General features: G+C 35.0%; 1 protein-coding gene across 2 annotated transcripts in view; it reads right to left on the bottom strand.

Moving 5' to 3' along the window:
• The window catches only part of CARMIL1 (capping protein regulator and myosin 1 linker 1), a 380,656-nt gene that overhangs the window by 108,091 nt on the left and 249,651 nt on the right, over positions 1-22,914 (bottom strand). For both annotated transcript variants that reach the window (XM_036765787.1, XM_036765794.1), the window contains exons 17-20: positions 17,628-17,697; positions 4,045-4,126; positions 3,215-3,314; positions 3,059-3,113 (exon numbers count right to left, since the gene is read on the bottom strand). In XM_036765787.1, coding sequence (XP_036621682.1) covers positions 3,059-3,113; positions 3,215-3,314; positions 4,045-4,126; positions 17,628-17,697 — 307 coding nt within the window. The remainder of the gene's footprint in view (positions 1-3,058; positions 3,114-3,214; positions 3,315-4,044; positions 4,127-17,627; positions 17,698-22,914) is intronic.

Raw genomic sequence — 22,914 nt, 5'->3', positions numbered from 1 at the left:
TTCTCTGAATTTTATAATAATTTTCTACATCACTCTTTTATGTAGCTACACAATCAATTCCATATAAGATGTATGAGCTATCACATACATATGCCTAAAACAATCATGAGTTCAGTGGGACTGACTGCTTCAAAATTTCATTCAAAAGCTGCACTCAAATAAAAGAAAAAAATATTAACCAGAAAATATTTCATTCTGAAGAAGATAATTGAATGCTTAAATGAAAACAAATGTATTACTATTTTCCTGATGAAAAACAACAATCACATCTCTTATCATCCCAATAATCTCATTTCTATGAAGCCTCTTCCCCCTTACCCACCAAAAAAGGAAATATTACAATTTTCTTTGAATACTAGAAAACCACCAATATTACAGTCAGTCTAGTGGTAATTCTCATTCTGTATTCAAAATCAAGTACACATTAGTTAACAATTAAAATACTATGTAAGGTGATTAATTCAAACAAAAATGTCTGAATTACAGACTTATTTATAGGGTCATCTTTAAAAAACAATAGAGGCTTACCACATAATTCTACTATTCCTAATTTTTATTATTGCTTTTTTTAGCAGATACCACTTAAAAATTCAGGATTTAAATCCCTGCTATAAATGTTTCTAAGTAAGGCACACTCAGATCCACTGGGGACAATATGATTTTTAATGTTTAAGTGCCTCATGACAAAAGTACTATTTTTCTACCTTTCCCTTTCACCTTTTACTTCTTAATTCTATCCCCGTGGCTCTATACTAGGGAATATGACAACAACAGATAGAGAAAAATATGGGCTAAGGACACCAATTCACTGCAATCAAATTTTCAACTGAAACTAACATTATGATATTGGAGAAATAAAATGTTTCATGGACTAACAAAGAAATCCTCTTTTAAAAACAACATTACCATGTAAAATGCAAATGAAGTGCTCATGTATATTTAAAACTACTTAAAAACAGCAACTCCATCAAATGAATCTAGATTTTCTTGCTGGTTGTATTTTGGTAGTAATAAGATGCACGTACTGATCATTTTAAGCATTCTAGTCATTACTGATTCAGTAGCAGGAAAAAAAGAAGCAATATGCTAATTGCTTTTCTTACAAGTAACCCACTCTTCAATGACAAGAAAGTAAAAAAAAATCTTTTAATTATAGGGTGCTATTAGTAACAAGGCTGTGTGTGCTTTAACATGAAATAGTTCTCTTTTAAATACCATACCTGCACTTTCCCCAAGAATGCTTTCAAAGAATTTCTAAAACTATCAGGATACATTTCAGCTAGATGTAAGGGGAACCTTTAGAATTAGAGAAACAGATTTTTAAGGCATCTAATGGAATAAAAATTAAATAAAACCTAAGACTATATTACCTATTCTTCTTGTAAAATGTTAAATGTATAGTTTAACAAATATTTTAAAATAGATAGTAAATACTGCCTCACAAGATTAGCTTCCCAAACTATAAAAAGCTGTGGCAGTTCAAATAACCCAGGATCCCAAAATCATTCAATATTAGTCAAGACAAAAGTAAAGGTAATTATTGTAAGGCTAAATTATGTGTATAAAATTGAAGGAAAAGAACCTAGAATATACAACTTAATTGCCAAGGCTACCTCTAGCTTCAAAAATGGGGCATACTATTTGGAACAAGGTAGGTATTTTATGAGTGTTAAGATAAGCTAAAGCACTTTTTAATTTGTTAAATAATAAAGGACTCCCAATCCCTAACCTTCAGTTTGAAAATTAGATTAGCATAAGCCCACATAAAGGAAGCTGTATTCAGAAATTTGGAGGGATAAATCCTTTCTGATTTCTTATGCTAGTAGGAAGCCTCCCACACTTATCCAAACTCAGAGCCACACAATAGGCTGATGGATGTTGACAAGAGTAGGAGAAAAAGTACTAGGTATAAAGAGAAAGCCAGGAAGCATTCTAATCCCCAGTATTCTGCAAGCCCCTTCTACTTCCCACTAGTTTCCTTAGCAATTTTGAAAGGTTCTTCAGAAATCTTATTAGATGATATTGCATGCAAATTTCTGGCTAACTTCTGAATGATCTTACATTTTGAACCTGAGTGTAACTTTGGAAGGATGACAGAGAGAGCAAGTAAGATCTTTTTAAAACATAGACTGATTAATAATAGGAAATCATAGACATGGACTTTCAAACTTGCTATAAAAATGAAAAAAAAAAAGGTATCAATGAATAATTGGGAACCCCCCCATCCCACTTCATGTGTACACACACATACACAGAGTTTAGTGGGAGTTTTTTAAAAAAGATAATTATATATAAAATTACATTCACTATTCAAATGTGGACTATGGTAAGGAAGGGGCCATATTCAAAAGGACCCAAATACAGGTAAAGGGTCAAATGCTAGGCACCAAACTAAAAGGATTAAAAGGGGAGCTTTCCTCATGCTTCTCCCATCCCACCCACCTGTAACCTAGCATAAGATCACTTTCTTTTCTAGTGTTCATGAAATAAAATTATCTTGTGAAGACATTTTAAATTTAATCATTTTCTCCAAAGGGAGTCTTAGTCAAGGGCAACCAAAAGAGAATGTGTAGGTAGAACATACAGAGCGTAATGACAAACTCTTAGGAAAATGTGTCTGGCTTTTTATGCTTCTTGCAATTCTCCAACACTAAATGAAATTCAAATGAATAATTTGATGTTTCCCAGCAAGAGCTAAGGTCACAAGGCCACCTTTTTGCACAAGGCACAAAAACTGACTGTAAGGCTGTCACTTGACCTCAGAGAAACAAGGTTAATGCAGAGAGGGATCTAAGAGTCAAAATTCATTGACCTTTTTATGTGTAAAGATAACCTTGCAGTAATAAACAGTGAATTAGGTGTATATACAAATGAGGAAGTGAATTGCTGGTGTATTTAAGTGTGTGTCATGAAGTTTTCTGAAGTATATATTTAGGGCAGATTTACCTATAAGATCAGATGTATTTGAAAGCAATATAGGGATTAACTCACTAAAAAGAATCTGTTAGGAGAATAAAGCCACAGATATTAATATAAAGGTTTTAAAAACAATACTCACAGATTCTTCATCTTGAATCATCTGTACTAAGTTATCCAAAACAGGTGTAAGATTTCTAAAGGATTTTAAAAATGGAGACAATTGAATCACACCAACAGCTTTATTGAGGTTGGTTGCTTTAATTAAGTCATTCTGAAAAAAGGAAAATACTCTTACTTGGATTTCATATTATTGAAATTTTTGCCCAGTGCCAGGTGTTGTATTGATCTGTTCTTACTAAGCCACACTATCAGGGTAGAGAGGTCAGATTCCAATCCTATGAGGAAACAGGATAAATACAGAATCAAAACACGGATAGAACAGAAGGAGGGTTACTTTCAGATGGGCAAATCTGCACACTAATATGATGGCCCTGTGGATTCTTGACCATTCATTCTCAAAGTTCTTTTTACTCTCCTTTCACTTCCTATTACTTCACAGGGATAACCTCATTCTCTACAATGACTCATCCAAATCTCTCTCCTCATCACTGGCTATACACTTAGTCAGCAGGAAATGGGGAGGGGGCTGAGAGGAGAGCAGCAGCTTAATCCCTTGTCCTCCCTAGGATAACCAGTCCACTCATTGTTAATGTAGGGAGATTTTCCTTTTTTGCAAAAAGTTGATAGTAATGAAATAAGATCCTAAATAAAATAATGGGGGACGCAATTTCTGTTGTGCCAAGGGTAAACATGACAGTTTCAAATTCTCAGGATGAAAGGAGGGAAAATGTTCTCTTGATCTCATTCCCATCACATGGATTTGACCAGATATTTATTTCTGCGAGAGCTAAACAATGTTCTGATTTCTTAAATATACTTTTTTGCTAAATTGAAAAAAAAAACCCTTCTAATTCAAGATTGCAAACGACATTCCTACCTAGTGAGTTTCCTTATTTGGACCATATGGTTTTCTTTCTCTAATCTATTCTTACTCCAAGAAAAATTTTATGTTTCTTTTTTTTTCCCTTTTTTTCCATCTCCCAATCTCTTTTGTCCTGTACTTACCATTGTCTGAAATGTCTAGGCTGGTGATGTTGTGGATTTCAGCAATGCAGCCTTCTAACACCTGGGCACCTCCTGATCTCAGCTAGAACACACACATATCAAACACAAACACAAACACAGACCTGTCAGTAAAGTCTGTAGCCTCTGGAGGTATAAGAAAAACACTGAAATAGCAGCAACGGTCTTAAAAATAAATGTTTCAACCAAAGAAAAATGTACAGCATGCCTTACCGGAAACAGCGCTACACAAGGAAGAAGCATGAGTTTAGGCCTTATTACCTTGAAGATGTTCACCCCGTTCTTTCTCAATTCATTCGATCCAAGCCTCCCAAATCGGCAGAAAAAGTATCAGGAAAGCAAGTCTTTTCTCATTTCCACAACTAACAAAGGCAGTGGCTACCAATTCACAGCAGCCTTCATTTTGACTTGAAGACATGGTAAAGTTCATAGTGTAAAAGTCGCTCATTCAAATCATATCAAAGAAACCAAATCAGGAAAAACAACAATGGCTCAGTAACAGATTTGTCAACTAGTCCATCCCTTGGCTTTGGGGATGACCCATTCCTAAACCCATCTTAACAAGATGTGTATAATTGCTGTGAAGTAGAGAGGGTCAGCTATGTTAGGATGAAATAATACATCCAAGCTCTGTGAGCTATAGAGAAGAAAAGTTAAGATAGTTTATTTAGCAAAACCACAAAATGGTTCTTTTTCCTCTACAGAATTCCTTTTCAGAAGAAAAACACTACCCAAATCTTCCCCCCTCCCAAAAAAATGAATACTTTTTAAACTTTATTTTTCTCATTTTAGTCTTTTGATTGTTTTCTTTTGCAACATGGCTAATACGAAAATACGTTTTACATGACTTCACATGCATAATTGATATCAAATAGCTTGCCTTGTCAGGGAGGGGAGAGCAGCTGATGGGAGAAAGAGTTTGGAACTCAAAAATTTTAAAAATGAATTCTAAAAAATATTTTTACATGTAATTGGGAAATATTTAATGAAATATATAATAATATATTTAAAATATGAATAAAAATCAGGCAAAACTCAGCTAGCTTAAGTTATTCTGTTTTCTTTTTTGCACAGTAACAACTGGTAAATTCAGTAGGGTCAGAATTCCTATTTCATTTATTCAATTTTTTTAAATGAAAACAAAAAGCATAATATATAGAATACTAAACAGGGCATTTAGAGACCTAGTTTCGAATCTTAGGTTGCTGACCTCTTTCATCTGGCAATGGCCTGGGATATAGTGAATGACCTTCAGTCTTCCATGTCTGATTAAGCTCTAAGCACTCTACAGCACCTGCATCAGTCACCTTCATCACCGTTGAAACAAATTGTTCTCATCCTACATAGGAAACTTTGGGCAAATCATATAGGCTCTCTTGTGCTTTAGTTTTTTCATCTTTGGGCTTGAGGCTGGGGCTGGAGCTGAGAGGCTGGTAGGACTGGGAACAGATGATTTCAAAGGGCTCTTTCAGCTCTAACATTCCTTTAAAATTCTGTTCAATATGTGTGTGCTTATAATATACAAGGACTCATGCTAAGCACTATATGAGATACATAATGTTGCATATGACACCATCAATGAACTCAAAGATTTTACCATCATTTGGGAGCAGTTAGTATATCAAAGCACAAAGCAGTCTTTTTCATTTTGTCAAATTTTGACTCAAGTAGGAAACTACATTCTACTACCTTCACTGGAGTATTAAAATTTTATCCAGAAGTAAGTCTGATGGATTATTCTGGCTAATTCCAGGAAAAGCTCAATAGTTTCTATCATTCTCTACTAAAAAGTTTCCCTTCAGTCAGGAGAAATATTCTGCTAAATGTGTTTAAAATAGAGTCTTCTAATTTTTTTTTAACCATATCAGATTTTTCATTAATTTTTGAAGAGATGTAGTTCTAATGTGAAGATCAATCTGATACAATCCATCTCTAAATGCATCAGCACACAGCATGCTAGGAAGGTTCACCCTTGCTCAATGTGAAGAGTTTCCTATCAAGTTTGTATTAAGTTTGTGGAAGGCAGTGCCAGAACTATTCAACTACACTTGGTGTTTTTTTTTTTTTTTCAGGGATTCCATGGCTGGCTGAAGTTTTTTCTCATAGAGACCCTTGGAGAATGCCATATATATAGCACACAACATATGATATTGAGGTTCTGTTTACTGAAAAAAAAATTTTTTTTAAAGATGAAATAACTTAAGTAAAGAACATTACAAATAAAATTAATTTTATTTCTACAGGCTGGAACAGCATATAAATTGGAAAAGATAAGCATTAGTGACTATAGAATGAATTAATGAAAAAAATTATCTTCAGATGTCTACTTGGCTGGCAAGCACCATTTCTTTAAGACATGATATGTTTTTGGAAAGACCCAATTTGTATTCACATAAATGTCAAGTACCATTTATGTATTTCTAGCTACAGTAACAGGAACCATGAGTGACTTTTAAGGGCTCTATTAAACCAAGATCTTTGACAGAAAGTGGGGTGCATGTGTGTGTGTGTGTGTGTGTGTGTCTACAGAAATATATTACATATAAAATGTATATTAAACATTATGATATTTGCCAATTTAAAAAAGAATTCAATAAGCTGAAAGCATAAGTGTGTGCTACGCATACAGTGCAGCATTTGTTTCTAAAACTGTTTACTGAGTGAGCTACTAAAAAGTTGATATAAGAGTAGTCAAAGTACTTACACAGTGGCCAAGCTGAAGAAAGCACAGGGAGAAAAGGTGAAATATATTATCAGCAATGAATAAGTAGCATAAAACAGAGGGAAAGCAGCAGTTTCTGTCAATAGGGAATCAGTCAATAAGCATTTATTAAGCACCTACTATGTGCCAAGCACTGAACTAAGCTCCAGGGAAGCAAAGGCAGTCCCTACTCTCAAGGAGTTCACAGTTTAATGGGAGAGACAATATGTATAAACATTGTGAAATGACAAAGTTCTAAGTCAGATTCTTTAAGGTAGAATTAGGCTTCAGGGAAAAAAAGGAGATTAATTTAAATAGGAGAATAGCAAAACCTTCAAGGAGTTACCTAGAACAATAGATTAAAATCAATCATTAAGTACATAAAGAATAAAAGTGACAAAAAGAAGGTTTCCCTCATGACGGAAAAGTACTTACATTAATGTAAATGAAAGTTGTTTTTAAATGCTGTACATGAGTGGAAGAGGATGTGTGTGTGTGTGTGTCTGTGTGTGTGTCTGTGTGTGTGTGTGTGTCTGTGTGTGTGTGTGTCTGTGTGTCTGTGTCTGTGTCTGAGAAACTGGTTTTAAACAATTCTCATTTTGGATTCTACACTCTAGTGCTTTATAAGGGAAAATAAGATCAAGAGAATTCTATATAACTAAATACATTTTGAAATGTGAAAAATAAAATCACTTTTCCTTGAAGAGAGCTTTATTACTTAAACAAGATCTATCATTTCACACGTTGTTTCCACTACTAAGTGAAAAGATACTTCTGATAGTCCATTAATCATGATGATGCGATGATTTAAAATCAAAGGTAAGCATAAACCCTCATTTGCTGTCCTCCAAAGATCATCTATTTTAAAACTGATGTTGGCAAGTCCATTTATACAGAAATTAACTTGTAAAACATTCTCTCTTCATTTTGTCCAAACCCTTCCCCCCACCTTCTTCCAATAATAAGGACTGTGCAGGAATAAAACTGTAATTATTCTTCTGGGAATCCGAGGGGGAAAAATCAATCATAGGACATATGAAGACTAAAAGTTGGAAAAAGAGATAAAATTACCCCCAGACAGTGAAAGTACTTCCTTTTTTATTTGGAAAACAGATTTGGGAAAGGGCAGAACTTAGTTGGCCAAAACCCAATTAAAGGTGTTCACTGGCTACCTGTGATTCTGCCAATGTTAAGTAGTCCAAGTACTTGAGAAACAGGAACCAAGAGTTCTTTTCAAAATGCTGAAAACTACTGGAACACATCATAAGCCTTGCTGGCCCATCCTGCCCTTGTGAAACATTTTGGGCTTTGCATTCTAATTGTTCTGGTCCACAGGAATGTGGTGTGTGGGAAGGTACAACAGGTCACAGGTCATAAATACACACAACACACACACTGTCTAATCTTGAAGGCTAGCTGAAAGTCTATCAGCTTGAATAGCACAGCTCTGAAGTTCCCACCTACTCATTTCTACTTTCCATCCATTTACAATTTTTACAGCTGATGTGCATCCTCTGAAATGGTCACCAAAGCACCTTGCAATGCAACACAGGATGAGATGTGCAGGTGGGCACCTTACAGTGAAAATGTTACTCTACAATGAGGCTCATACCCAGAAGTTCCTGAATTTGCTACTATATTCCACTCAGGCTTCTCTTAACAATGCCTGGCCCCCCAGTTCCTAGGTAGTGCAGGGATCTTAGTAGTTGCTAGGATAGAATGCCAGATATGGAGTCAGGAAGATCTCCATTCAAATCCAGCCTCAGATACTTATTACAGCTTTATGACCCTGGGCAAGTCATTTAACCACTGAATGACTCCATTTCCTCAACTGTAAAATGAGGATAATAATAGCACCTACCTCCCAGGGCTGTGGTGAGGATCAAATGAGATAATATTTGTAAAGCACTTAGCACAGTGCCTGGCACATAGTAGGCACTTAGTAAAGCCTTGTTTCCTTCCTTCCTTCCTTCCTGTTTATCTAAGAGGGAATTAAGATCACAGGAATCAGAGTTTAAGCTTTCAATTTCTACCCTCCTCCATATATGGTATGGTTATAAAGTAATTTTAAAAATTACCCAAAGTGGATACACTCAAAAGAACGCTGTCTCCTTCAAAGCAGTCATGCTGAGAAGTTATACGCTAACTTTTATGATATCTGCTCAAAACATTTTTGGATTTTCTCTTTGGGAAATGCCTTCTCAACCACCGTAGTAATTCAACTCCAGTCACCAAAATATGCCAGAAGCCTGCCTGTCTACTATGGATAGAGCTCACTGTAGGCTGGAAGAGACTTCTTGGTACCAATGAAAAGGCTCTGGGAGCCACCCAAGCAGGACAGACTTTGAATCTAAATCAACTCAGTTACGGACTGGGCCCTTGTCCAGGAATCAAACCTAGCAAAGTTCTGAGAGGGCTCATCACTAGGTTAGTCATTAAATGATGAATGTTTTTGGCCGCAGAAACTCTTGAACACCATGTACTACGCACCTAGATGGCGCAACGGATAGAATGTTGGACTTGGAGTTTGGAAGACCTATCCTTCCTCATAAACTATGAGACTGAACTTCTCACACACAACCTCTGTTATCTCATAAAGTGTGGATAATAATAGCACCTCTATAACAGGGATACTGTGAGGATCGAATGAGAAAACACATAAAATGTTTGCAAAGAGCTATATGAAGCTAGCTATTATTATATTAATATATGTAGAGGGGGCTGCAATCTATTAAGTGATGCATTCCCAGAACGATGAAATTAGAAATCCTTGAAGTACTGGTGAAGTGACTTACAATGTAAAGGGTTTATATGCAGAGGCAATAAAGTGTTGTCAATTACAACTATGAATATTAGTGCCACATAGTCAAAATTAAAGAATCTATTCATCCCTTTCTGCTAAAAATCATTAGTTTTAAATGATGTTTTAAAATAATAATTATAAAATTTTAAAGAATGCAATTTGCAAAGAGGTTTCTTTGAGTGTTAAAGAAGCATCTATACGAGTGAAATAAAATGTGTTTTAAAAACAAAAACACACAAATTGCTGTTTCAGTCATGGGAGGAGACACAAAGATTAAGGAGCCATTGTCCACATCATCACAAAGTTTGTGATCTGTTTGGATGACACAAACACAAATCCCTATAATGCAAAAAAAAGTATATGAAGTACAAAGTGCCATGACCGAACCTAGAAGGAGAAATCCGTTACCAACAAGGGGAACTGCCTAAGTCTCAACCAACCATAAAAATAAAGAAGCATCTTCACTTAGCCTGATTTCCCTGCTAGCTATCATGCTCTATCTCTCCTTCTTGTCACAGACATACTCTGAGAAAAAGCTGTTTGTACTTGTCCCTAACACTTTGTGTCTTCATCCAGTTCTCAACCCCTTGTAGTCTGGCTTCTAACCCCATCACTCAAGTGAAACTGTGCTCTCCAAGGTGACCAACAATGTCACTGGCCAAATCCAATGACTCTTCTTCAGTCTTCATCTTTCTTGATCTCCCTATAGCATTTAATAGGGAGGGCTATCCACTCATTCTTGGATGTGGCTTTCATGAAATTTGTCTGTTCTGGTTTCTTCCTATTCACCTGACCACTAATCTAATCAGATGCCATATTGTGTCAAATTTCCACATCTCTCTTATCTGCCTTCTCACCTCTCACAGGGCCACCACCGTAGCTCAGGACCTCATCACCTCTTCCTTGAACTACTGCAATAGCCTCCTGATTGTTCTCCCTGCCTCTGCTTTAACTGCCCAAGTGATGCTCCTCAACCACAGATCTGAGTACAGCATAAGCTTTCTCTGAAAGCTCCCACAGTTACCAACTGTGTATAGAACAAAAGACTCCCTTCTTGTCATCTAAAGCACTTCAAAGTACTTTGAAAACCTTACAGCACTACATAACTTTATTATCATCATAACTGTTATTGCCCTTCATAATCTGTTTCCAGACTACTTTTCCAAGCTAATTGCACAAAACTCTCCTTCACACACCAGGTTCCAATCAAATTAACCTACATGTTGTTTTTACATGATATTATTTTCCAACCCTGTCCATTTCTACAAGTTGTCCCTCAATTTCTAGAACGCACTCCCTTACCAACATGCCTCACAGAATGCCTGCCTTCCATCAAGGCTCTGTTGAAGAGTCACCCCCTAGATGAAGTTTATCCTAGTTCCAATTTCTTTCCTCACACTCCAAGAATTAGTTTGTATAAATTTATATTGACTTGTCTGTATAATCCTTGAAGGCAAGGACTATTTATTTTTGTCTTTGAAACCACAGTACCTACCACATGCCTGACTCATAGTAGGCACCTAAGAAATGCTTGTTGAATGAATAATGATAATAGCAAACATTTATATATCACAATAAGTTTTGCATACATACATACACATACATAATTTAATGTGATCTTTGGAACAGACCCATGAGGTAGGTGTTGGTATTATCCTCATTTTACACATAAAGAAAGCTTGGAATGTTTAGTGACTGCCTCAGGCTCACACATCTAGTTAAGTGTCTGAGACAGGATACTCTAAGAACAATCTTCTATCCATTATGTCATCTAGCTATGTCTGAAAGAAATCAAGGGAGGCTTCATGGACGATGTGGTTCTTAAAGGGTATGAAAAAGTTCAACAGGTAGAAATGGGATTGTTGAGGGGCATCCCAGTCTAGGATACTGTAAGAACCAAGGTGGGGAAGCAGAAAAATGTATGGGGACAGTGACAGGGAATAGTTTCAGTGGAGGTTAGAATACATGAAGAAGAGTAATATAAAGTTGCATGAAGAGCAGTATGAAGGCTATGGAGGTGGGGTGGTACCAAATTGTGGAGGGTCTTAAATGCCAAGGTAAAGAGCTTAGGCATTATTTTGAAGGCAATTAAGAACCACTGAAGGATTTTAAACAGTGGTGTGACATACTAGGTCTATGCATAAAGAAGAGTAGTTGGTATCAATGTAAAATATGAATTGGAGGTGGAGGAAGAGAGTGGAAGCTGAAGACAAGTAAAGAAGTACCTGGGTGACAGAAGTAAGAAAAGAAAGAAGGGGATGAACACAAGAGACATTTCTGAAGAAGTCATTGGCAACCAATGACATGTAGGGGATAATACTAATGTTTAAAACTGTTGCTACCGAGAGAAACAGGAAAGGAAGAAGGAGTAATAATAGATTTTTAAGGAAAGATAAGTTATGTTTTAGACATGCTGAACTTGAGATACCGAAGGTACACCCAGGCAGAGATGATGTCCAAAAGAAATGAATAAGATTTCCAGTTTTAACACTTAAGACAAATAACAAGACCATGGGAACTTCCAAGTTTAAGGGATAAGGAAGAGAAGTCAGCAGATGGGACTCTGAAGGATGGGTCAGTTAGGAACCAAAGGAGGAGAATTTGGTGACATAGAAACCAAGAATACAGAGAATATTGAGAAAAAAAGGATGATTTTTCAGCAAGTTTCTCTAAGAAAGGTTATGCATACATACATACATGTTTGAACTCAAGTCTTCAAGTCTTTAGACTCAGAGTTCTATCTACTGTGCCAACCTAGCTGACATAAATCCCTCACGTGAAAAGTTCAGAATTAATTCTAAATAAAATAAGAGAGAAAACCAAAATATTTGTTAAATACAGTAAAAAATTGGGATAAGAGAATACTGGATGAATCCTTCTCCCCACTCCTGCCATCACAAGCAGCCTAGAGAGATTCCTGTGTCTTGGTGCCAAGCCACCGAAAGGACTTGCTATGAACAGTGTCCTAGAGATTGTTGACAATCCTACACATACACACACACACACACACACATACACACACACACACACTGCTTTTGCTTGACTGTGCATATTTGTTACAAGGGCTTTCTTTTTGTTTTTTCAATGAAAGAGAGAGAAAATAAATGCTTATTAAGTGAGAAAAGAATGAGTGGGTGGTCAACAGCATTCAATAGCACTGAGGTCAAGAAGGAAAATACCACTGAATTTGGACATTTTTAGGTCATTAGTGATTATTGAGAGAATAATTTCAGTAAACTGGTATGAACAGAAACCACATGGCAAAAGGCTGAGAAGTGAGTAAATGCTGAAAATGTAGGAGAACTGGATTTAGGCTATACCTTTATGGATATTTGGCAATAAGAAGGATGAGAAAAATGGGGTGAAAGCCAAAGAGTCAAGGAAAAGCATTTTGAGGAATGGAAGAGACTTGTCAATGTTATTAAGCAAAAGAGAAGGAGCTAATGGATAGGGACAAACTCAAGATGAATTAAACCACGGGATCATAATTGGGACAGAATCCTGGAAGAGAAGTGAGGATTGAATCAAGGGTACATGTTTAGTAAGTAGCTAGAACTTTTCTTCTCTGATAAGGGGGAAATATGAGAGACATCACTGAAAAAACAAGAGGGGAGGGGACTCAGACGTTCCACATCTAATGGTTTCGTTCTTTTGGGGAAAACAGTAAATTTACCCTATACTTAAACTTATGAGACATTTCTTTTTTGTGGCTTATGACATGGCTTTAAAATGAAATGTAAAGATTTTGATTTCGTATTTCTGATCAATAATGAGGATTTAATGCAAATAAAATCTTACTGTGTCTTTTAGTGAAATGAGGTCATTCTAACTCAAATTAACACCTGTATAAAATTTCTCACTTGGGAATATAGAAATGCAATAAAAACTATAAGGGCAATGCACAAAGAGAGGTGAGAATGGAAGGGAAACATATAGTGAATACAGAAATACCTTACATAAACTGAGCTATTCCCGCCTCCTCTCCTGATACCTAAACTACTGACTTAAATTTACTTTTATCCTTTTTCTATCCAAATACAACCACCATCTTAAAGTTATTCCTTTTTCTCCTCTGTCATTGCCTAAATGTGGTTTCAAAACAAATTTCTAGATTTTCTTTCCTGCCAAGTGGAATAAGTAACCTGGAGCAAAAAGGGCTCTATGTGGTCATTGTGTTATGGGAAACAATCATTTGATTCTGTGGCCATAAGAGGTATCATTTTGTCTTTTAAATACTGAAATATATTTATGTAATATAGTATAATATGTACCTCTATACAATATGTGTATCTATATGCACACATATAGGCTTCAAAATATACAGTTATTCTGTTCCAATGTTGATAATAGATTACATTAAATGAAAGGAGGACATGTTCATACAAGGGCTTTCTAGGACATTTAAACGGCAGCATTCGGGGCGTATGTTTGCACTAGAGTTAAACCATTACTCAAATGATCTTGAATACAGCATTCAAATAAGGAATCATAAAACCGCTTGAAGGAATCTCTGGAAGTTCATTCATCTGCCTACATGTAACATCACAAGTAAGCCATTCTAAATAAATCAGAGTGTAGTCTACAAAGTGGGTTTCCATTGTAAAAAAGGTCCTAAGCTTGAGAAAGTTATCACAGAATTTTACAACTCTTGTTGTTGTTCAACTCTTCATGACCCCATGGACCATAGCATGCCAGGCCTTGCTATGCTCCACTGTCTCCTAAAGTCTATACAAGCTCACGTTTGTTGTTTTCATGACATTATCTATCCATCTCATTTTCGGCTGTCCCCTACTCCTTCTATCTTCAATCCTTCCCCAACATCAGGGTCTTTTCCAATGAGTCAAAAGTATTTAAGCTTCAGCTTCAGTATCTGACCTTCTAGTAAACAGTCTGAATTAATTCCTATAAGTATTGACTGATTTGATCTCCTTGCTATCCAAGGGATTCTCAAAAGTCTTCTCTGGCACCACAATTGGACAATGTTGAATCTGAGGCACTCAGCTTTCCTTATAATCCAACTCTCTCAGCCATACGTCGCTATCGGAAAAAAACATATCTTTTGACAATATGGACCTTTGTTGGCAAGGTGATGTGTGCTTTTTAGTATGCATTACAGATTTGCCATAGCTCCTTAGCACTCTAAGAGGTCTTAGGTTGCTTAGTCCAATCTACTTATTCTTCAGATGAGAAAACTGAGGCCAATATGAATTGAGTAGCATGTCTATGGCCACAAAGTCCATTGATAGAAGGACTGGTGCTAGTATCCTGCTCTTCTGATTTCTAGTTCAACGCTCTTTCCACTCTCCATGGTGGATGGATTTTGAAAAAAGCACCTCTAAGTATGATTACAAGGCTGACTTCCCTACCACTTTCTATGTCTTAATTCCATATCATAACTGGGCTTCAGTGAAAGCACAGGCTATTTGCTGAACTCTAACTTAGTTTTTCTGGGGGGGTACTGTAGGAATCGAAGTGTATATTAATAATAATAATAATGATGGGTAACATTTATAAAACACTTCCTATGGTGCCAGACGCTGTGCTAAGTACTTTAGTATTATAATATCAGTTGATCCTCACAACAACCCTCGGAGGTTGGTACTATTATTATCATGTCCATTTTATAGATGAGGAAACTGAGGCAAATAGAGGTATGGGTTTTTTATGTCTTGCCTCAGCTTACACAGCTAGTAAGTATCTGAGGCTGGATTTGAACTCAGGTCTTCCTGTCGACAGGAATCATCTAGCTATCCTAGCTGCTAATGGGAAGAAAGAAAGGCAGTATCAAACGGAAGCCCAAGACAGAAATGAGAACTTTTTAAAAAAAGATGTTCAAACTACAAAGGTAAGTTAAAGCTTACAAAAACCCAAACAAAGAAAATGAAAACAAAAACTTAACCTTTAGTCAAAACAATCAGGTCTCACTCCCAAATCTAATGCATGTTCGACTGGATGCAAACCTGGACAAATAATTTCATGAGATGCTATGATAATATCGCATCTAAAAAATATGGATCAGAGACAGTCAGAAATAGTAGATAAAGACATGGATTCAAATCCTGGCTCAGACACATAATGGCTGTGTGAATTTAGGCAAATCACTTAACTCTTCATTAATATAAGCAACTTTCTAAGACTATTGTTTACAATGAAAATGTTAAACTGCATTGGTATAGAAAGTTTCCTCACTAGGAAAGTTCCTTGTATCAGAAAAATCAAAGGTTTTATTCCCTACTGGGGGATATAGTCCTTATCCCTATATGATAAAGAAAATCATACCATTATTACTTATATCATGAAGCCCTGTGAGAAAAACATATTGTAAACGTTAAAATAAGTTTATTGTTATTACTATTATTTAATTATCCTCTGAATAACCAATAACAGAGGCCATGGAAAAAACCCTGAATGCTCAAGATAACAGGCTCTCACAAGTGGGAATTGAAAATAAAAAAAAAACCTCTTATGCCACAAAATCATAAAAGCTGGCCTTTCCTGGAACTAATTTAGGGATAATAATCTTGCAATAATAATTCAATTAAACAAGCATTTATATAAGCAATAATAAAATATTATTACTAAATGCCTATGATATGCAAGACTCTGTGCTGGTCACTGGAGATACAAGGAGAAAAGAGATTTAGTCTCTGCTCTCAAAAAGCTTACATTTTACTAGGGAATAAAACAGTACTAGATATATGTTGTTGTTTTGTTGTTATTCAGTCATTTTTCAGTCACATCCAACTCCTCATAACCTCATTTGGGGTTTTCTTGGCAAAGATACTGGAGTGGTTTGTCACTTCTTTCTCCAGCTCATTTTAGAGATGAGGAAACTGAGGCAAACAGGGTTAAGTGACTTGCTCAGGGTCACATAGCTAGTAAGTGTCTGAGGCCACACTTGAACTCAGGTCTTCTAGGCCCAGCACTCTATTCATTGTGCCACCTAGCTGCCCATAGGCACATAAGATATATGCAGATAAGTAAATTACAAGCAATTTCACATGGGACATAGTACTAATACCCAAAATGACCAGAAAAGACTTCCTATAGGAGGAGGCACCACAGCTTGTCTTAAAACAATTTAGGGATCTGAGGAAGTGGAAATAAGAAAGGAAAATTTCAAATTTGTGTTAGAGTATTAGTCAGATCTCATGGAAAATATCAGAATTATTAACATAAAGCATTTCTTAAACTGTACAGCACTATATAAACTGCTATCATAATCTCAATGCTTTAGCTGGATTTTGAATGTCAGCATAACATATTTTAATATATGAAATAAGACAAAGAAGTAATACAGCCGTAAAGCCCATCTGGAAAACTGTTTGCTCTAGCTTAGGCAGCCAGACATGAGAGATAAGTGAGAGATAAACAATTATAAAAAGGCACAGACCATAAGCTTATTGTCCAAGGGCTAGACTAGCTAAGTTTGGAGACGCGCATATTCAAGTTGCCTGGAAGCTTTTTTTTTTTTTGCTAGAGCAAGACAACTACATAGTTATAGAGGGGTTGTAATCCGTGTGAATGATGAGAAGATTGGCAATGATAATGATAAAGATGAGAATAACTAGCATTTATGTAGCATTTTAAGGTTTACAAAATGCTTTACAAGTATTATTTCCCTTCATCATTACAATAGCCTTGGGAGGCAGGTGCTATTATTATGCCCATCTTATAGATGAAGAAACTGAGGCAGCCAAAGGCTAGGTGACTTGTCCAGGGTCACACAGCTGCAAAGTGTCTGAGGCTGGATCTGAACTCAGGTTTTCCTGACTTCGGGTCCAGCACTCTACCTACTGGGCCCACCTACCAACCTTACGGATTCTTAAGTAATGGGACTGAAAAAATGAGTCCCCTTAAAAATATATATTTGAATGCTTTTTTGGAGGGCCAAATAGCACTGTAATAGCTAACACTGGGAGAAAAACAGAATCAGAACTTTTATCACATGTTTTTTCTCCCCCATTTACACCCTGTTGAGTTACAGTGTCAAATGCCAGGGAAAAGTCAACTTAATTCTGAGGCTATTTTCTCATACGCATATACTGAAATTAGACTTACCTCACAACTGCTGAGATCAAGAGAAACCCCCTTCAGATTATGATTACAAGCCAAACCCAATAAGAGTGCTCTGGAAAAAAAGAAAAAGAAAATTAAGATGCAACTACCAAATTCATAGGTTTGGTTTTGTTTTGTTTTTAAGAAAAGCCAAAATTCTGATTAAAAATGCTATCCACCTCCAGAAAAAGAATATGCTGGATAGAGGCTGAATGGAGACTGAAGCACACTTTCAAAAAACTTTTTTCTTTTTTTCTCTTGGTTTATGTTTTCTTTCACAACATGGCTAATATGGAAATATGTTTTACATGACCACATGTATAATCAATATCAAATTGCTTGCCTTCTTAAGGAGGAGGGAGAGGAAGGAGGGAGAGAATTTGGAACTTAACATTTTAACAAATTTTAAAAAATTGTTTTTATACATAATCAGAAAAAGATGTCCTAAAATCAAATAACTGATCAATGAAGCAAAAGTCAAGCACACACTTGAATGTGTGAAAGAAAGAAAATTACCTGAATCTCAGGTCAAACAGAAAACACCACCTCAGTTGTTTTTTTAAATGCTAGTTATCTTCTTTATAGAGGGAAGGGAATCTGAGGGTGAAACTTTGTATAGATCATTAGATTTGGTTATGTATAGGTTAGTTCTGCTGAACTGCCCTTTGTTCCCCTCTTTCATTTTTATATTGTGTTAAAATGGGTAAGGGAAAGGGGAACGACCTGTCTGAAAATCAGGATGATATAAAAAACAAAAGACATCAATGCTTTTTAAAAAAATTAATTCCAATTGAATTTCCATTTTTTGGCAACATTGATAAAATGGCTCTGTGGCTTTCTTTGGTCTTACGCAGTAAGAGTTCTATCATAAATGCAAAAGCCAACTGGAATGCTATTCCTATGCAAATAAACCAACAGTAAAACTAATTGCACACTGAAATTAAATGGAGTTCATCAAAGATAATTCCCACCTGCATCTACTATAGAGCATCATTCACAATGCTTAGATTATTAGGTAATTGTTATAAGAGCAGCAAAGATAAAAGACAGTATCCCCAAAGATTTTATTTTTGAGTGCAGAAGCCGTATTCTGTGTTGTTATTCTAGTGTTCAAAATTAACCAGTTTAGCAGATAAAAGAATATAGAGACTATTTCATTTTAGCAATAATTAAAAAATTGATTCTATGAAAATTCACTCATTCTCTAATTCTACGTTAGTGTGATCTAAGACAGCTAGAGCTAAAAGATATCTTTAAAAAAGAAAAAGGGAATAATGTTGATTCACCTCATGATGGTGTATCTGCCTCCCACTCAGCATGAAGTGACTAAATGAAAGTTATTTAGACATTTCCCTTATATGTGGTAATGAGTTCAGACCTCATTAATCCAGATTTTGTGATCATTTGGACAAAAACTCAGATGAAACTTGCTTTAGCAACATCAACAATAAAATAATTTGATATGCAAATTAACAGGGCAAAAGACTCCTAGGGGAATATATGTATTTTCTAAAATCAAACATTACTGTAACAGCACCCACATGCATATACACAGATAGTGTATTAGTTAATACCTGATCCTTATCTATCCATAAAATGTTGCCATTGGATTTCCATGTGGCAATGCTTCGTTGGCCAAAAGTTAGGTCACTGTGTTGTGCTAAATAAAACAGAATTTCTTTCAAAATATTGAGTATGAGTAATTCAGGCTTTTCACTAATTCATACTCATTTCCTCTAATAATAACAATAAGGAAAGTACTGAATTACTTCCGCTACATGTACATTTGTTTCCATTATATGTATGCTTTCAAGTCCATCTGACTAAACTTATTAAAGAAAAAAAATAATTCAGTAATATAAAAATATTTTTAAAAGCTTATATCATGCTTTAAAATAAATTCACTTTTCATTCAATTAATTACTTTAGCTTTGAGAAGATAATCTTTTCTCTTAACTGTATCAGAGGATGCCCAGAAAGACTTTTTTCTTCATCTATAAGTCATTTTTCTATGAATAGGTTCATCTCAATTCATACCTTGCCTACATTTTCTTTATTTCCTCGTCACATGTCCCTTTGTCCATTCTTTTTCTAATTCCATTTATCCTTTGTTCAGAGAGCAGGATTGGAGTAGGAAAAAAAATCTATAGAAAATGTACCTCCAAACATAAATAGAGTCCCTTAATCTTGAGTATTTTTGGGAAAGATGGATATATATTATTGGTATATAGGTCTTGCTTTTTTCTTTATATCATTTGAATTTTTTGGCTTGAAAATATCATAGGGAGGAGATCTGCATTTTTATTCTAAAATATTTTGATAATGCTACCTTTGAAGGAAAAAAATTTCCTTTTCTTTTTCCTTTTTAATGCCTTTCCCTAGTAAAATTAAGGCAATAGGAGTAATAACGTGTTAAAAGATTTTTAACTAAACCAAGTCCACAATTGAGAGAAAACTACTTAGGGGGCCGGGCCAGGCCAACAAAAATGACTAACCCAGTAGAAACTGTCATTTAATGATGAACCAAAATGCACTGGACAGCTTTTTGTAACAAATTGTTTTCTTTATCTTAATTCATTTCTGAACAAACCTTGATTAATTTAATAATTACTTTCACTCTTCAAAGATCCCTGCAAACATGGAACACTAAGAGCAAATGATAGTTGAGTTTTAGGTTTAATCTCCTGCTTCTGAATGGTTATTTCTACGTATAATTATTTTTTAAAGTACCCCTCAGTGAATTTATTAAAAATACCAAGCCAAAGTTTTTTAAAGTGAGAAATAATTAGTATATATTGAATCCTTAATGGCAAGATACCTAAAACAATAGCCCTGGGATATTTCTGAAGCACACCATGCAATCTCTCCTGCAGAGCTCTAAGGAAAACATCAATACACAGAAACTCAATGGTCTTTGAAGTATGCTTGAAATGCTTCAGCTTGAACGAAAAACATGGCCTCAAAATGAAAGGCCATGTAATGAAACAAATGATTCCCTGCTTTAAAAAAAATCATTAGATTTGCCCCTTAGCTCTATTAAAAGAAAAGTGGGGCAAAAACAGCATGGAAAGTTTCTGAGGAAAACAATGTTACCATTTCACAATCCAAAAGTGCTAATGTAATAATTTCTAATCGCCTGCATCCCTCCACCCAACATCCAGTCCTTTTACATGTATCTTACATGTATCACCAAACACTTCTTGAAAATCAAACTCTGATTCCTATTCCACCAAGGCAGAATTGTTTCTTTCTTTTCAGAAGTATTTAATTTATTTAATAATTTATGGTTAACATTGTTAAATATCATAATCCCTATCACAGAAAAAAAATCATTCAAATCAGTGAAACCTTATTTCTAGCATATATGCAGAAATGAATGAAGCCTGGCCACCATTGATATTTTTTAACACACTTCTACAAAGTAGCAACCGCAAAGGTAAAAGGATTATTGATTTGGCATGATTATAATTTTACACAAGTACTGCTATATCACATCCATATTATGAAATATGCTATCTAGGATACAGTAAACTCTTATGCAGGTGGTAGAGGAATGGGGTATTCTGGGAATGAGTATTCTAGGTATTATAACATTGCAGTATATACTATATACAGATTAGCAAACCTTTAAAAATGAGAATAAAATACACTCAATTAAAATTATTCTGAACATAACTGATGCCAGTAATTGTGACCTTGGAGTATTGAATGATCCTGAAATACCCTCTATAGTCCAAAAAAATTAAACTATTTTTGTCATACATATATACACAAATGTTTAGACAATTCCCAGTAAACAGAATTTGGGTTTTAAAAAAGAAACTTACTATTTAAAATTTGCATTTAACAACTTATATAGTAAAAACAAAAAGTTTATCCCTCAGAAGTTAACCAACAAAAAATAATTATCTACGTAACATTAAAAAATCTTAATAATTATAAAAACACAGTTGTGCAAAAAGTATAATCAATGTCCACACATTATTCTGAGGTCTACTTTTTTCCTTTGTTGCATCACGTTTTACAGGACTAACGACACATAGTCCAAAATTTTTTATCGCTTTTTCAAATAACAGTATAGTAATTCATTGCTTTGCTGTGTCATATTCTGTTTAGTAATTCCCCAATTTGGGGGCATTTAGATAATTTGTAGTTTCTTCCATATTTTACCTATACCAGGTTTAATTGCTTTAAAAAGTCTCTTAAAGTGATACCATAAATAACATTTGCTATACAGCTGAACATAATTTAACGCAAGTACAAAGGAAGTCCTTTATACAACATGGTGACACAGCAACATGCATGTTACAGGGTAATTATGTTATAATTGATTTTTAAAATTATATTTAGGGGAATAAGACAATTTCTGCTACATCTACATAAATTCAAAGTCTGCCTAATTATGTATAATGGACTTGCCTTTCTCCACTATAAATATTTCATCTCTTGGGTTGCAAATATTTAGTATAAATGTGGTTGCTATTTTATTTTTTAATCAAATTTTATTTTATTTACATAAAGATCCATCATCTTACCCTCTCACTTTCCCCACTACTTGTAAAATTAAACAAAATTTTTATTATAAATATGCAGAGTCAAACAAAACAAAGCTCACACTGGCCATATTTTTTTAAACAACCATTGTTTTAAAGGTTGCCAAATACTTGGCAATATATTCCTGTTTTGATAAGTAATTAATCTATAATTTCAGCATAATTTAGGGAAAACTGTCAAGTCCTCAACTATTCTGGAAAGATCCAAAAATGCACACAATTAGATAAGTGCCTTATTAGGAATAATATCACAATTAGATAAATGCCTAATTATTATTTTTTTTTTTTTAGAAAAACTAACTGCATATGTCGATTGTCTAGTACTCCAAATGACATCAAATGAAAGCCTACAGCAATGGTGAAATGGGAAAAGTATTGACATTTTGTTCAGTTTTCTTTTTATCTTTTTGGGGTGTTGGGTAGAGAAGGGAGAATATGAGGAAGGACATTATGCCTTCATCATTTAACTATTTGTAAAGACAACGCCTGGTTCCAAAGGTAGTTTCATTCTATTGCCCTCATAATAACATCAATTTGTTTTATTATTATTTGTGGCAATAAATGACAGGGAACATGATTGAAAGCCACACATTTCAAGTTTTATTTTACTAAGTTTTTTCAACTACCAATCATTTCACTGGGGCTTCTAAAGAACAGTAAAAATTTATTTATTTGCATTCTGTTTTACACTTTGATGCTTTCGTACCTTTGAAACAATCAAAAGACTGCTAGCTAGA

The sequence above is a fragment of the Trichosurus vulpecula genome, chromosome 1 (genome assembly GCF_011100635.1).
Source record: "Trichosurus vulpecula isolate mTriVul1 chromosome 1, mTriVul1.pri, whole genome shotgun sequence".
Taxonomy (NCBI): Eukaryota; Metazoa; Chordata; class Mammalia; order Diprotodontia; family Phalangeridae; genus Trichosurus; species Trichosurus vulpecula.
The sequence above is the reverse complement of the archived record's forward strand: the minus strand, read 5'-3'. Positions and strand labels throughout refer to the sequence as shown.